General features: G+C 46.1%; 1 protein-coding gene across 2 annotated transcripts in view; it reads left to right on the plus strand.

The window, feature by feature from the left end:
- The first annotated feature begins 4,554 nt into the window (after window positions 1-4,554).
- The window catches only part of nedd1 (NEDD1 gamma-tubulin ring complex targeting factor), a 68,789-nt gene continuing 59,251 nt past the window's right edge, over window positions 4,555-14,092 (plus strand). The window contains exons 1-2 of one of the 2 annotated variants that reach the window (XM_078420059.1): window positions 4,555-4,740; window positions 13,830-13,973. In XM_078420059.1, coding sequence (XP_078276185.1) covers window positions 13,838-13,973 — 136 coding nt within the window. In that variant the 5' untranslated portion in view covers window positions 4,555-4,740; window positions 13,830-13,837. The remainder of the gene's footprint in view (window positions 4,741-13,829; window positions 13,974-14,092) is intronic. The other variant, XM_078420058.1, reaches the window with a different exon arrangement.

A 14,092-nucleotide genomic window follows, 5' to 3' on the forward strand; every position in this document is an offset into this window, starting at 1 on the left:
AGTTGGTGTGCAGCTTCAGCAGGCAGTGAAGAAAGCTAATGGCATGTTGGCCTTCATAACGAGAGGATTTCAGAATAGGAGTAAAGAGGATCTTCTGCAGTTGTATAGGCTCTGGTAAGACCACATCTGGAGTATTGTGTACAGTTTTGGTCTCCTAATTTGAGGAAGGACATCTTTGTAATTGAGGCAGTGCAGCGTAGGTTCACAAGATTGATCCCTGGGATGGCGGGACTGTCATATGAGGAAAGATTGAAAAGACAAGGCTTGTATTCAATGGAAGGATGAGAGGGGATCTTTTAGAGACGTATAAAATTATAAAAGGACTGGACAAGCTAGATGCAGGAAAAATGTTCCCAATGTTGGGGGAGTCCAAAACCAGGGGCCACAGTCTTAGAATAAAGGGGAGGTTATTTAAAACTGAGGTGAGAAGGAACTTTTTCACCCAGAGAATTGTGAATTTGTGCAATTCTCTGCCACAGAGGGCATTGGAGGCCAAATCACTGGATGGATTTAAGAGAGAGTTAGACAGAGCTCTAGGGGCTAGTGGAATCAAGGGATATGGGGAGAAGGCAGGTACGGGTTACTGATTGTGGATGATCAGCCATGATCACAATGAATGGCGGTGCTGGCTCAATAGACAATAGGTGCAGGAATAGGCCATTCGGCCCTTCGAGCCAGCACCACCATCCAATGTGATCATAGCTGATCATCCTCCATCAGTATCCCGTTCCTGCCTTCTCCCCTATCCTTAAGAGTTCTATCTAGCTCTCTCTTGAATGCATTCAGAGAATTGGCCTCCACTGCCTTCTGAGGCAGAGAATTCCACAGATTTACAACTCTCTGAGTGAAAAGGTTTTTCCTCATCTCCGTTCTAAATGGCCTACCCCTTATTCTTAAACTGTGGCCCTTGGTTCTGGTCTCCCCCAACATTGGGAACATGTTTCCTGCCTCTAACGTGTCCAACCCCTTAATAATCTTTTATGTTTTGATAAGATCCCCTCTCATCCTTCTAAATCCATTGTATACAAGCCTAGTCGCTCCAGTCGTCCAACATACGACAGTCCTGCCATTCCTAGTAAACCTACGCTGCACGCCCTCAATAGCAAGAATATTCTTCCTCAAATTTGGAGACCAAAACTGCACACAGTACTCCAGGTGCAGTCTCACTAGGACCCTGTACAACTGCAGAAGGACCTCATTGCTCCTATACTCAACCGAAGGGCCAAATGACCTCCTCCTGCACCTATTTTCCTTGTTTCTATGACTCTCATATGGTTTCTATTGTTATCCATAATGAAAAAATCAGGTGTGTTCATTTAAATACCTGTGTGTGATGGCAGACCACTTGCTATCCTGGAAAGACCACATGGAATCTGTCTGCGAAAGGACAAAACAAAGAATTTATTTTCTCCGCCGCCTTAGGTCCTTTGGGACGAGTAAACAAATTTTTATTTTGTTCCTTACTTCTGTGATTATGAGTGTTCTTCAGTATTGTAATACTACATGGTACAAGTGTTTGTCCACCACTTTAATATCAAAACTGCTCCACCAAATGAAAATCTACTCAAAGATCGTCGGTCAACCCCTTACGAAACTCTATGAATCAGCCAACCACAATAACATGCTAAGGTTGGCCAACAACATTGTCCCTGACCCCGACCATGTCTTGAACAGTGAATACGATCAAATCGGAGGTACAAGGTGCCAAGATTTAATAAGGTGAGACTGAAGCACTCTTTTGTGCACCAGTCAATCCTGAAACTAAACATAGAACTTAATCCCAGATCAAATGTACGTTGAATGTGCTGTCATTTGTGATTGTAATATTATGGTGAATATATGTATCCTCGTTTCTTTTCTTACATTCTTTGACGTTGCAGATGTTGCAAGTGGAGCTGCTGAGATGCAAGAAACATTTTAGACTTGATCTGACAATAAAGTATTATCGTATCGTATCGTATATAAACTTCAATAAATTTTAATAAACTTCAAACTTTAAATATAAAACTTCAAACTGGATTCAAGTGCAAAAACATGCAAAACCTAACGTCATTTATATGTACATATGGGTGATTAGATTGAATATCCAAACTAAAGTCCACACGCATCCTGGGTCTCTGTTCTGGAGGTACTCCCTGGTGTCACTGGTGCAAGTGTGGGCTCGTCTGTTATTGCAGGCTGCAATACAGTGTATGCCTGCTGTGATGGTAATGATGTTGCCTGCCGATAATATGGCATCACTGGTGGTGGCATCAGTGGTGGTCCCATCAGTGACTGTGGCGGCAACACAGAAACATATCAATATTAAGTGAAAGGCAAAGAAATCAAACCTTTTTAACAAGCTGGGTGTGACAAAGAATTCCAAGTCCAATTCACACAAAGCATTATAAAATGAGATACCTGGTGAGCCTGAAACAACAAAGAACTGCAGATGCTGGCTTACAAAATAAGACACAAAACGCTGGAGAAACTCAACGGGTCAGGCAGTGGCTGGAGAACATGGATATGACCCAAAATCATATGTCCCGACCCAAAACATCACACATGTCCTATCCATGGTCTCCAGAGATGCTGCCTGACCCACTGAGTTACTCCAGCATTTTGTGTCCAGTTTTAAATATTCACTGTTGCTCTGACATGCAATACATATGTCCACATCAAAGAGAATTTATGGCAAGTATAGGAGTAAAGAGGTTCTTCTGCAGTTGTATAGGGCTCTGGTAAGACCACATCTGGAGAATTGTGTACAGTTTTGGTCTCCTAATTTGAGGAAGGACATCCTTGTAATTGAGGCAGTGCTGCGTAGGTTCACGAGATTGATCCCTGGGATGGGGATCAAATGAGGAAAGATTGAAAAGACTAGGCTTGTATTCACTGGAGTTTAGAAGGATGAGACGGGATCTTATAGAAACATATAAAATTATAAAAGAACTGGACAAACTAGATGCAGGAAAATTGTTCCCAATGTTGGGGGAGTCCAGAACCAGGGGCCACAGTCTTAGAATAAAGGGGAGGTCATTTAAAACTGAGGTGAGAAGGAACTTTTTCACCCAGAGAGTTGTGAATTTGTGGAATTCTGTGGCACAGTGGAGGCCAAATTAATGGATTAATTTAAGAGAGAGTTAGATAGAGCTCTAGGGGCTCGTGGAATCAAGGGATATGGGGAGAAGGCAGGCACAGGTTACTGATTGTGGATGATCAGCCATGATCACAATGGATCGCAGTGCTGGCTCGAAGGGCCGAATGGCCTCCTCCTGCACCTATTTTCTATGTTTCTATAAGAGGGAGTTAGAGAAGGAGTGAAGGAGAGAGGTGAGAGAGAGATGGGAGGGAGAGGGCTTTTTGAACCCCCCCCCTGCCATCTTCCTCTCCCCCCTCTCTCTCCCTGTCTCTCCCCCCTCTCTCCCTCTCCCCACTCTCACCCTCCCTTCCTCCCTCCCTCTCTCCCTCTTACCCTCCCACCTTCCCTCTCTCGCTCCTTCACCACCCCTCTCCAGAATCAACCACATTTCTTCACCGCTGGTCTCTTCAGATTGTTGATTTTTAACCTCGATGTCTAGATTTAGACGGGCCTGCTCATCTTTCTGACATTTTGGTACCAGGAAGTTCACACTATTAAACATCTGGAGGGGAGAGGGGAGGGGGAGAGGTGTATCAGTGTTACAGTGAATAATGAAAGTGAGGGGGTGGAGGAGAGGGGGGGAGAGGGGTGTGGAGGAGAGAGGGGGGGAGGAGAGAGGGGGGGATGGAGAGAGGGGGGGATGGAGGAGAGAAAGGGGTGATGGGGAGAGGGGGGGTGGAGGAGAGAGGGGGGAGGAGAGGGAGGAGGAGGAGAGAGAGGGGGGGAGGAGAGAGAAGGGGAGGGGGAGGAGGGGGGAGAGGAGGGGGAGGAGGGGAGGAGGAGGAGGAGGAGGGGAGGAGGAGAGGGGGAGGAGGAGGGTGGGGGAGGAGGGGAGGGGGGGAGGAGGAGGAGGGAGAGGAGGGGGAGGGGAGGAGGGGGAGGGGAGGAGGAGGGGAGGGGGAGGAGGAGGAGGAGGGGGGAGGAGGGGGAGGAGGGGAGGGGGGGGAAGAGGAGGAGGGAGGAGGAGGAGGAGGAGGGGGAGGAGGAGGGGGGAGGAGGAGAGGGGGGGGAGGAGGGGAGGGGGAGGGTCGTTGCGACTCGCACACAGTCGTCGCCCTGGAGACTGGGGACGTGACGCCGGCAGCGCTTGCTTGCGTGGTGCGTGCCAAAGATACTAGAGGAGCAAGATAGACCACTCGACCCTAAATAACGCAGTACGTCAAGGCGCCATTTTAGTAGGCAGAAACTTGCAGAAACATTTTAAAACAAAATAAACAAAAATCTGTGGATTGATAGATGAGATGTATTCTGCATTTTAATGGTATCCCCCCACAACATTGATTACACTGCGAGAGGCAGAGCGGACGGCGGGTTTGCTTACTGAAATGGCTCCTTTGCGTACTACACCAGTGTAGACCAACTCAACGCAGTGGTCCATCTCGCTCCTCTAGTGTCTTGGTGCGCGCGCGCGCGCCCGGTGGAGCGGTTGGCGCCAGTGATTGGGCGGGTGGACGGCCTGAGCTGTCCTGTCCTGTCCTGTCCGCACAACTGCCCACACTCGGCGGTGCGAGAACCTCCCTCACCCGCAGGACCCGCTCACAGCTCGGGCTTCCGTGCTCATCCACCCCTGCCTTGTCCCAGGTTGGCCCGGACCCCCGGGAGGCAGCCGTGGCCCGCAGGTAAGACTCCTCACGCCGTCGGAGGCAACTGTAGCCACGGCGGCGGCCGCGGATCCCCCTCGGCCCTGACTGTCCACGGGCGCGCACACACGGTCTGTCGGCAACAGTAACAGTGGGCAGGGAGAGTACCAGCCCTTCCTTGTAGCCCCTGCACCCATTGCACTTTACACCTTCTGGTTTTGTAATATCATCCAAACAGCGGGGAGGAATCACCCGTTGACTGTCCAGGACTTGCTCCTCCCTGGGCTAGTGTAGTGTTCACTTGTATCAGAGAGACATACAGAGTAGAAAGAGAGACCCTTATTCCCAACTTGACAACATGTCCCAACTACATTAGTCCCACCTGCCTGCATAGGACCAATATATCCCTCTAAACATGTCCTATCCGTACACCTGTCCAAATGTTTCTTAGACTGCCTGTGTAGCCAGGAACTGAGAATGCTGGTTTGCACTGATGAAAGGATGGCAGGACTTTCATATGAAGAAAGACTGGATAGACTCGGCTTGTACTCGCTGGAATTTAGAAGACTGAGGGGGGATCTTATAGAAACTTACAAAATTCTTATGGGGTTGGACAGGCTAGATGCAGGAAGATTGTTCCCGATGTTGGGGAAGTCCAGAACAAGGGGTCACAGTTTAAGGATAAAGGTTCCCCCTTATCCTTAAACTGTGACCCCTTGTTCTGGACTTTTAGGACCGAGATGAGAAAGTTTTTTTTCACACAGAGAGTGGTGAATCTGTGGAATTCTCTGCCACAGAAGGTAGTTGAGGCCAGTTCATTGGCTATATTTAAGAGGGAGTTAGATGTGGCCCTTGTGGCTAAAGGGATCAGGGGGTATGGAGAGAAGGCAGGTACGGGATACTGAGTTGGATGATCAACTATGATCATATTGAATGGCGGTGCAGGCTCGAAGGGCCGATTGGCCTACTCCTGCACCTATTTTCTATGTTTCTAAAACGTTGGAGTAACAGCGGGACAGGCAGCATCCGTGGATAATAGGAATGGGTGATTTTCTGGTTGAGACCCCTCCCTGCCTCAACTACCTCCTCTGGCAGTGTGTTCCATACATTCACCACCCTCGACCCTTTGTGTGAAAGGAGACCAAATCTGCTCCCAACAGAACAATTTCTAAATCATTTTATCCAGAATATTACATCCCAGACGAAAGCAAGTTCAGGAAGAAATGGGTGTAACTGTTGCACAACTGGGTAGATATAAATTCTGTCAACAGGTTTAGTATAGAGACACAGCATGGCAACAGGCCCTTTACACTGACCATTGATCACCTGTTCACGGTAGTTCTATATTATCCAAAGTTCCATATTATCCAAAATTGCCATTAGGGACAATTTACAGAGGCCAGTTAACCTGCACATCTTTAAGGTGTGGGCAGAAACCAAAAGACTCGGAGGAAAACCATGCCGATACAGGGAGAACGAGCAAACCCCACATGAACAGCTCGTGAGATCAGGATTGAACCTGAGTCTCTGGTGCTGAGGCAACAGTTGTGACACCATGTCCCCCTGGTGTTAAGTAATCGGTATTTGTGAGGACAAGGAGAAAGACAGTCAGGTGGATAACTGCATCCAAAGCACTCTGAGAAGTAAGAAGACAAACAGAATTGAAATGTTTCTGATGTGGTAATTTTGAAATGTGGAGTAAATCCACAAGGATATTCTGTGGGTCATCTTCCTCATGTATTGCTATCACTTCATCTGATCAGATTAGTTCATTGCTATATGCGCCGGGGTACAATGAAATTTGTTAATCACATGAAGCTCAGAGAGTAAACGGTAATGATAATACCATAATAAATACCATAAATGCAAAACATAATGGTGTGATTGTGGTCAGTCTAAAGTAAAGCAAAAAAAAAGTTCCATAACACATATCTCTTCCCCTCTGTTTTGAGCATTTTGCTTTATCCCAACACTGAGTACAAATGCGACCCCTGACCTCCCTGTTGCCTCTTGCTTTAATTCTCTCTTTTCTCATGATCTGTCTTTGGTCTCACAGATATGAGGATCTGCTAAATCAAGATCGTAATTCCTTCCCCCCCCCCCCCCCCCCCCCCAAATTCCCAGGTGTATCAGCATAGTTGTATATTGCTGACATGGTTTCACTGTGGTTATGTTACCTGAAAATCAATCCCGTGATTCTGAATTAGTGTCCCAACGCACAACATTATCTGTTCATTGTCTGTTCATACTGCTTGACCCGCTAAATTTCTCTAGCACTTTGTTTTTTTAAAGTAATCCAGTGAATAGGAGACAATTCGAGAGACATTTACAGCTTAACATCTGCAGTTGGAATGTTACTAAAGAATATTCTGAGGGATAGGATATACATGCATTTAAATGGACAAGGGCTGATTAGGGATAGTCAGCATGGTTTTGTGTGTGGGAGGTCGTGTCTCACAAATCTGAGATTTTTGAAGACGTGACCAAAAAGGTTAATGAGGGCGGAGCTGTAGATGTGCACATGGACTTCAGCAAAGCATTCGACAAGGTTCCACATGGTAGGCTGCTCTGGAAGGTTAGATTGTATGGGAGAGATAGCTGAATGAATAGAAAATTGGATTCATGGAAGGAAGCAGAGGGTGATGGTGGAAGGTTGCTTCTCGGACTGGAGGCCTGTGACTAGTGTGCCTCAGGGTTCGGTGCTGGGCTGATTACAGTATGTCATCTATGTCAAAGATTTGGATGAGAACGTACACGGAAAGATTAGCAAGTTTGCAGATGATACAAAAGTGGGTGGTTTTGCAGTTGATACAAAAGTGGGTGGTTTTGCAGATAGTTAAGATGATTATGAAAAGTTGCAGCAGGATCTTGATCAATTGGCCAGGTGGGCTCAGAAATGGTTAATGGAATTTAATAGTGAGAAATGTGAGGTGCTACATTTTGGGAAGTCTAATATAGGCAGGACCTAAACAGTGAATGACAGGGCTGGAATGACAGTGCTGAGGGCTCCAGAGGGATCTAGGAGTGCAGGCGCATGATGCCTTGAAGGTCAAGTGGTAGGTAGATAAGGTGGTCAAAAAGGCTTTTGGCATATTGGCCTTCATCAGCCAGAGTATAGAAGTTGGGAGCTCATGTTGCAGTTGTATAAGATGTTGGTGAGGCCACATTTTGAGTATTGTGTTCAGTTCTGGGCACCATGTTATAGGAAAGTTGTTGTCAGGCTGAAAAGGGTACAGAGAAGATTTACGAGGATGTTGCCAGGACTCGAGGGTCTGAGCTATAGGGAGAGATTGAGTAGGCTGGGTCTCTATTCCTTGATGGAGGAACTGAAGGAAATCCACATTAGGCAGGAAATGGTTTTAGGTAGACTGATGGGACTGAAGGCTGATAAATCCCCAGGGCCTGATGGTCTGCATCCCAGAGTACTTAAGGAGGTGGCTCTAGAAATAGTGGAAGCATTGGAGATCATTTTTCAATGTTCTATAGATTCAGGATCAGTTCCTGTGGATTGGAGAATAGCAAATGTTATCCCACTTTTTAAGAAAGGAGGGAGAGAGAAAACGGGTAATTATAGACCAGTTAGTCTGACATCAGTGGTGGGGAAAATGCTGGAGTCAATTATAAAAGACGAAATTGCTGAGCATTTGGATAGCAGTAACGGGATCGTTCCGAGTCAGCATGGATTTACGAAGGGGAAATCATGCTTGACAAATCTACTGGAATTTTTTGAGGATGTAACTAGGAAAATTGACAAGGGAGAGTCAGTGGATGTGGTGTACCTCGACTTTCAGAAAGCCTTTGACAAGGTCCCACATAGGAGATTAGTGGGCAAAATTAGGGCACATGGTATTGGGGGTAGGGTACTGACATGGATAGAAAATTGGTTAACAGACAGAAAGCAAAGAGTGGGGATAAATGGGTCCCTTTCGGAATGGCAGGCAGTGACCAGTGGGGTACCGCAAGGTTCGGTGCTGGGACCCCAGCTATTTACGATATACATTAATGACTTAGACGAAGGGATTAAAAGTACCATTAGCAAATTTGCAGATGATACTAAGTTGGGGGGTAGTGTGAATTGTGAGGAAGATGCAATAAGGCTGCAGGGTGACCTGGACAGGTTGTGTGAGTGGGCGGATACATGGCAGATGCAGTTTAATGTAGATAAGTGCGAGGTTATTCACTTTGGAAGTAAGAATAGAAAGGCAGATTATTATCTGAATGGTGTCAAGTTAGGAGGAGGGGGAGTTCAACGAGATCTGGGTGTCCTAGTGCATCAGTCAATGAAAGGAAGCATGCAGGTTCAGCAGGCAGTGAAGAAAGCCAATGGAATGTTGGCCTTCGTAACAAGAGGAGTTGAGTATAGGAGCAAGGAGGTCCTTCTACAGTTGTACCGGGCCCTGGTGAGACCGCACCTGGAGTACTGTGTGCAGTTTTGGTCTCCAAATTTGAGGAAGGATATTCTTGCTATGGAGGGCGTGCAGCGTAGGTTCACTAGATTAATTCCCGGAATGGCGGGACTGTCGTATGTTGAAAGGCTGGAGCGATTGGGCTTGTATACACTGGAATTTAGAAGGATGAGGGGGGATCTTATTGAAACATATAAGATAATTAGGGGATTGGACACATTAGAGGCAGATAACATGTTCCCAATGTTGGGGGAGTCCAGAACAAGGGGCCACAGTTTGAGAATAAGGGGTAGGCCATTTAGAACGGAGATGAGGAAGAACTTTTTCAGTCAGAGGGTGGTGAAGGTGTGGAATTCTCTGCCTCAGAAGGCAGTGGAGGCCAGTTCGTTGGATGCTTTCAAGAGAGAGCTGGATAGAGCTCTTAAGGATAGCGGAGTGAGGGGGTATGGGGAGAAGGCAGGAACGGGGTACTGATTGATAGTGATCAGCCATGATCGCATTGAATGGCGGTGCTGGCTCGAAGGGCTGAATGGCCTACTCCTGCACCTATTGTCTATTGTCTATTGTCTATTGAAGTACAGGAGGATGAGGGGGTGATCTTATGGAGGTGTAAAATATCGTGAGAGGAATAGTTTGGGTAGATGCACAGAGTTGGGGAATTGACATTCTTGCTACGGTGGTGCAGCGGTAGAGTTGCTGCCTCACAGCTCCAGAGACTGACTGCGGGTGCCATCTGTACGGAGTTTACGTCCTTCCTGTGACCTGCGTGGGTTTCCTCTGGGTGCTCCGGTTTCCTCCCACACTTCAAAGACGTGCGGGGTTGTAATTTAATTTGCTTTGGTAAAATTGTAAATTCGAGCCAGCACCGCCATTCAATGTGATCATGGCTGATCATTTACAATCAGTACCCCGCTCCTGCCTTCTCTCCATACCCCCTGACTCCGCTATCATTAAGAGCTCTATCCAGCTCTCTTGAAAGCATCCAGAAAATTGGCCTCCATTGCCTTCTGAGGCAGAGAATTCCACAGTTTTACAACTCTCTGAGTGAAAAAAAATTCCCCATCTCTGTTCTAAATGGCCTACCCCTTATTCTTAAACTGTGGCCCCTGGTTCTGGACTCCCCCAACATTGGGAACATGTTTCCTGCCTCAACCATGTCCAATCCCTCAACAATCTTATGTTTCAATAAGATCCCCTCTTACCTTTCTAAATTCCAGTGTATACAAGCCTAATGGCTCCAGTCTTTCAACATACGACAGTCCCGCCATTCCAGCAATTAACCTAGTGAACTTACGCTGCACTCCCTCAATAGCAAGAATGTCCTTCCTCAAATTTGGAGACCAAAACTGCACACAGTACTCCAGGTGCGGTCTCACTGGGGCACTGGACAACTGCAGAAGGACTTGTTCTGTATATGTTCCTATACTCAACTCCTCTTGTCACAAAAGGCCAACATGCCATTAGCTTTCTTCACTGCCTGCTAATTCTGCATGCTAACCTTAAGTGACTGATGAACAAGGACACCCAGATCTCTTTGTACTTCCCCATTTCCTAACGTGACACCATTCAGATAATAATCTGCCTTCCTCTTCTTACCACCAAAGTAGATAACCTCACATTTATCCACATTAAACTGCATCTGCCATGCATCTGCCATGCATCTGCCCACTCACACAACCTGTCCAAGTCAACCTGCATCCTCATAGCATCGTCCTCACAGTTCACACTGCGACCCAGCTTTGTGTCATCCGCAAATTTGCTAATGTTACTTTTAATCCCTTCATCTAAGTCATTAATGTATATTGTAAATAGCTGCGGTCCCAGCACCGAGCCTTGTGGTACCCCACTAGTCACTGCCTGCCATTCCGAAAGGGACCCGTTAATCCCTGCTCTTTGTTTCCTGTCTGCCAACCAATTTTCTATTCATGTCAGTACCCTACCCCCAATACCATGCGCTCTAATCTTGCCCACTGATCTCCTATGTGGGACCTTATCAAAGGCTTTCTGAAAGTCCAGGCACACTACATCCACTGGCTCTCCCTTGTCCATTTTCCTAGTTACATCCTCAAAAAATTCCAGAAGATTAGTCAAGCATGATTTCCCCTTCGTAAATCCATGCTGACTCAGAACGATCCTGTTACTGCTATCCAAATGTTCCGCAATTTCTTTTATGATTGACTCCAGCATCTTCCCCACCACTGATGTGGTCTATAATTTACTGTTTTCTCTCTCCCTCCTTTCTTAAAAAGTGGGATAACATTAGCTATGCTCCAATCCACGGGAACTGGTCCTGAATCTGTAGAACATTGGAAAATGATCACCAATGCATCCACAATTTCTAGAGACACTTCCTTAAGTACCCTGGGATGCAGACCATCAGGCCCTGGGGATTTATCAGCCTTCAGTCCCATCAGTCTACTCAACACCATGTCCTGCCTAATGTGAATTTCTTTTAGTTCCTCCGTCACCCTAGGACCTCTGTCCACTAGTACATCTGGGAGATTGTTTGTATCTTCCTTAGTGAAGACAGATCCAAAGTACCTGTTCAACTCGTCTGCCATTTCCTTGTTTCCCATAATAAATTCACCTGCTTCTGTCTTCAAGGGACCCACATTTGTCTTAACTATTTTTTTCCTCTTCACATTCTAAAGAAGCTTTTACTATCCTCCTTTATATTCTTGCCTAGCTTACCTTTGTACCTCATCTTTTCTCCCTTTTTTTTGTCACCTTCTGTTGCTCTTTCAAAGAGTCCCAATTCTCTGGCTTCCCGCTCATCTTTGCTATGTTATACTTCTTCTCTTTTATTTTTATACTATCCTTGACTTCCCTTGTCAGCCACGGTCACCTCTTACTCCCCTTAGAATCTTTCTTCCTCTTTGGAATGAACTGATCCTGCACCTTCTGTATTATTCCCAGAAATATCTGCCATTGTTGTTCCAGTCTTCCCTGCTAGGGTCTCTTTCCAGTCAACTCTGGCCAGCTCCTCTCTCATGCCTCCATAGTCCCCCTTGCTCAACTGCAATACTGACACTTCCGATTTTCCCTTCTCCCTCTCAAATTGTAGATTAAAACTGATCATATTATGATCACTACCTCCTAATGACTCCTCTTTTATCTTGAGTTCCCTTTATCAAACTGTTTCATTACACAACATTAAATCCAGAATTGCCTTCTCCCTGGTAGGCTCCAGTACAGGCTGTTCTAAGAATCCATCTCGGAGGCACTCCACAAACTCCCTTTCCTGGGATCCATTACCAACCTGATTTTCCCAGTCTACCTGCATGTTGAAATCTCCCATAACCACCGTAGCATTACATTTTCGACATGCCAATTTTAACTCTTGATTCAACTTGCACCCTAAGCAGGCTACTGTTTGGGGGCCTGTAGATAACTCCCATTATGGTCTTTTTACCCTTACAATTCCTCAGTTCTGTCCATACTGATTCTACAGCTCCTGATTCTATGTCACCCCTTGCAAGGGACTGAATATCATTCCTTACCAACAGAGTGACCCCACACGCTCTGCCCACCTGTCTGTCTTTTCGATAGGTCGTATACCCCTGAATATTCAGCTCCTAGCCCTGGTCCTCTTGCAGCCATGTCTCTGTAATTCCCACAACATCATACTTGCCAATGTCTAACTGAGCCTCAAGCTCATCCACTTTATTTTTTATACTTTCGCATTCAAATACAACACTTTAACTTAGGTATTCACCTCCCCTCTCACACTATTGGCCCTGACCTTACTCTCTTATCCCTTCTCGAACTTTCCTTCCCATTAATTGTCCCTAGTGTGTCGGATAGTGTTCGTGTATGGGGTGATCACTGGTCAGCGCGGACTCGGTGGACCGAAGGGCCTGTTTCTTTGCTCTATCTCTAAACTAAACTAAACAAAAAAAATCTATTGATTGCACAAAATCAAGAGGGTAATTGCTTGTCATGGAATACGTTGCTCCTTAGCTGCTGTTGCCGTGTTAGAGTTTGTGCCTATTTCAGTTGTTACTGCTTAATGTTGGAAGTTGGGTGGAGTGAAGGAAATGCTGTTGAATGTCAAGGGTAGATGTTTAACTTCTTGAGACATGGTCATTGCCTGGTGTTTGGGTTGCACAAATGTTGTCTTATTTCACAAACATTGACTGCAACGTAGGCTGGGAATGTAAGAATAGTACATTGTACCATTGTAAAGTCTGACTTATGTTGTGGTGCAAGGAAGGTCATTGATAATACAGCTGAAGATTGATTGATTATTATCACTTTATTATCACATGTAACTTGTCACAGTGAATACCGTACACAAGGTATGCAAAGAATCGGCAAGTATGGAATGCCGACAAAGTTACACTGGGTCTTGATGACCCCCCACACCGGCAGGCTCCCTCTTTGTGTCCTTGTCTGACCACTGGCACCCACCGCGGGCTTGTCCTCGGCCGCCCGCAGCCAGCTCCTCTCCTGGATGGCTCCGCGGCTCTCACTGGGAGCTTCCGACGGCCCTCCTCGCTTCTCGACGGCCTTCCTTGATCATGACCACCTTGTGCTGGATGTTTGGAAAAGGGCATTCATTCTTCCCCTTTATCATTTGATGAGCGAATTTTTTTTAAACTACTGAGCTGCATGAATTTTGTCTCTTCATTTTCTATTTATCCAATTTTTGATATCAATTCAGTTTTCGTGAAGCTAGTGTTTTGTTAATGAAAACCTTTTATTTTGGCTCATACTTTCCAGGACATACCATGCAGGACAGCATCAGATTAGCCTCGTGTGGGGATGACATCAAAATCTGGGATTCTGCTTCCATGACTATAGTGGAACAATTTAATCCTCATAAGAAGCCCTGTGAAATAACTTCTGTTTGCTGGACTGCTGATAATATCCTTTTGGGCATGTAGCTGCCAGTAACAACTACAAGCGTGTGATTCAAGTTCAATGGTGTTTTTATTGACACGTATGCGAAGTGCTAACACAGTGAAACTCTTTTACGTACAAAC

This window comes from Rhinoraja longicauda, chromosome 23 (assembly GCF_053455715.1).
Source record: "Rhinoraja longicauda isolate Sanriku21f chromosome 23, sRhiLon1.1, whole genome shotgun sequence".
NCBI classification, from domain to species: domain Eukaryota; kingdom Metazoa; phylum Chordata; class Chondrichthyes; order Rajiformes; family Arhynchobatidae; genus Rhinoraja; species Rhinoraja longicauda.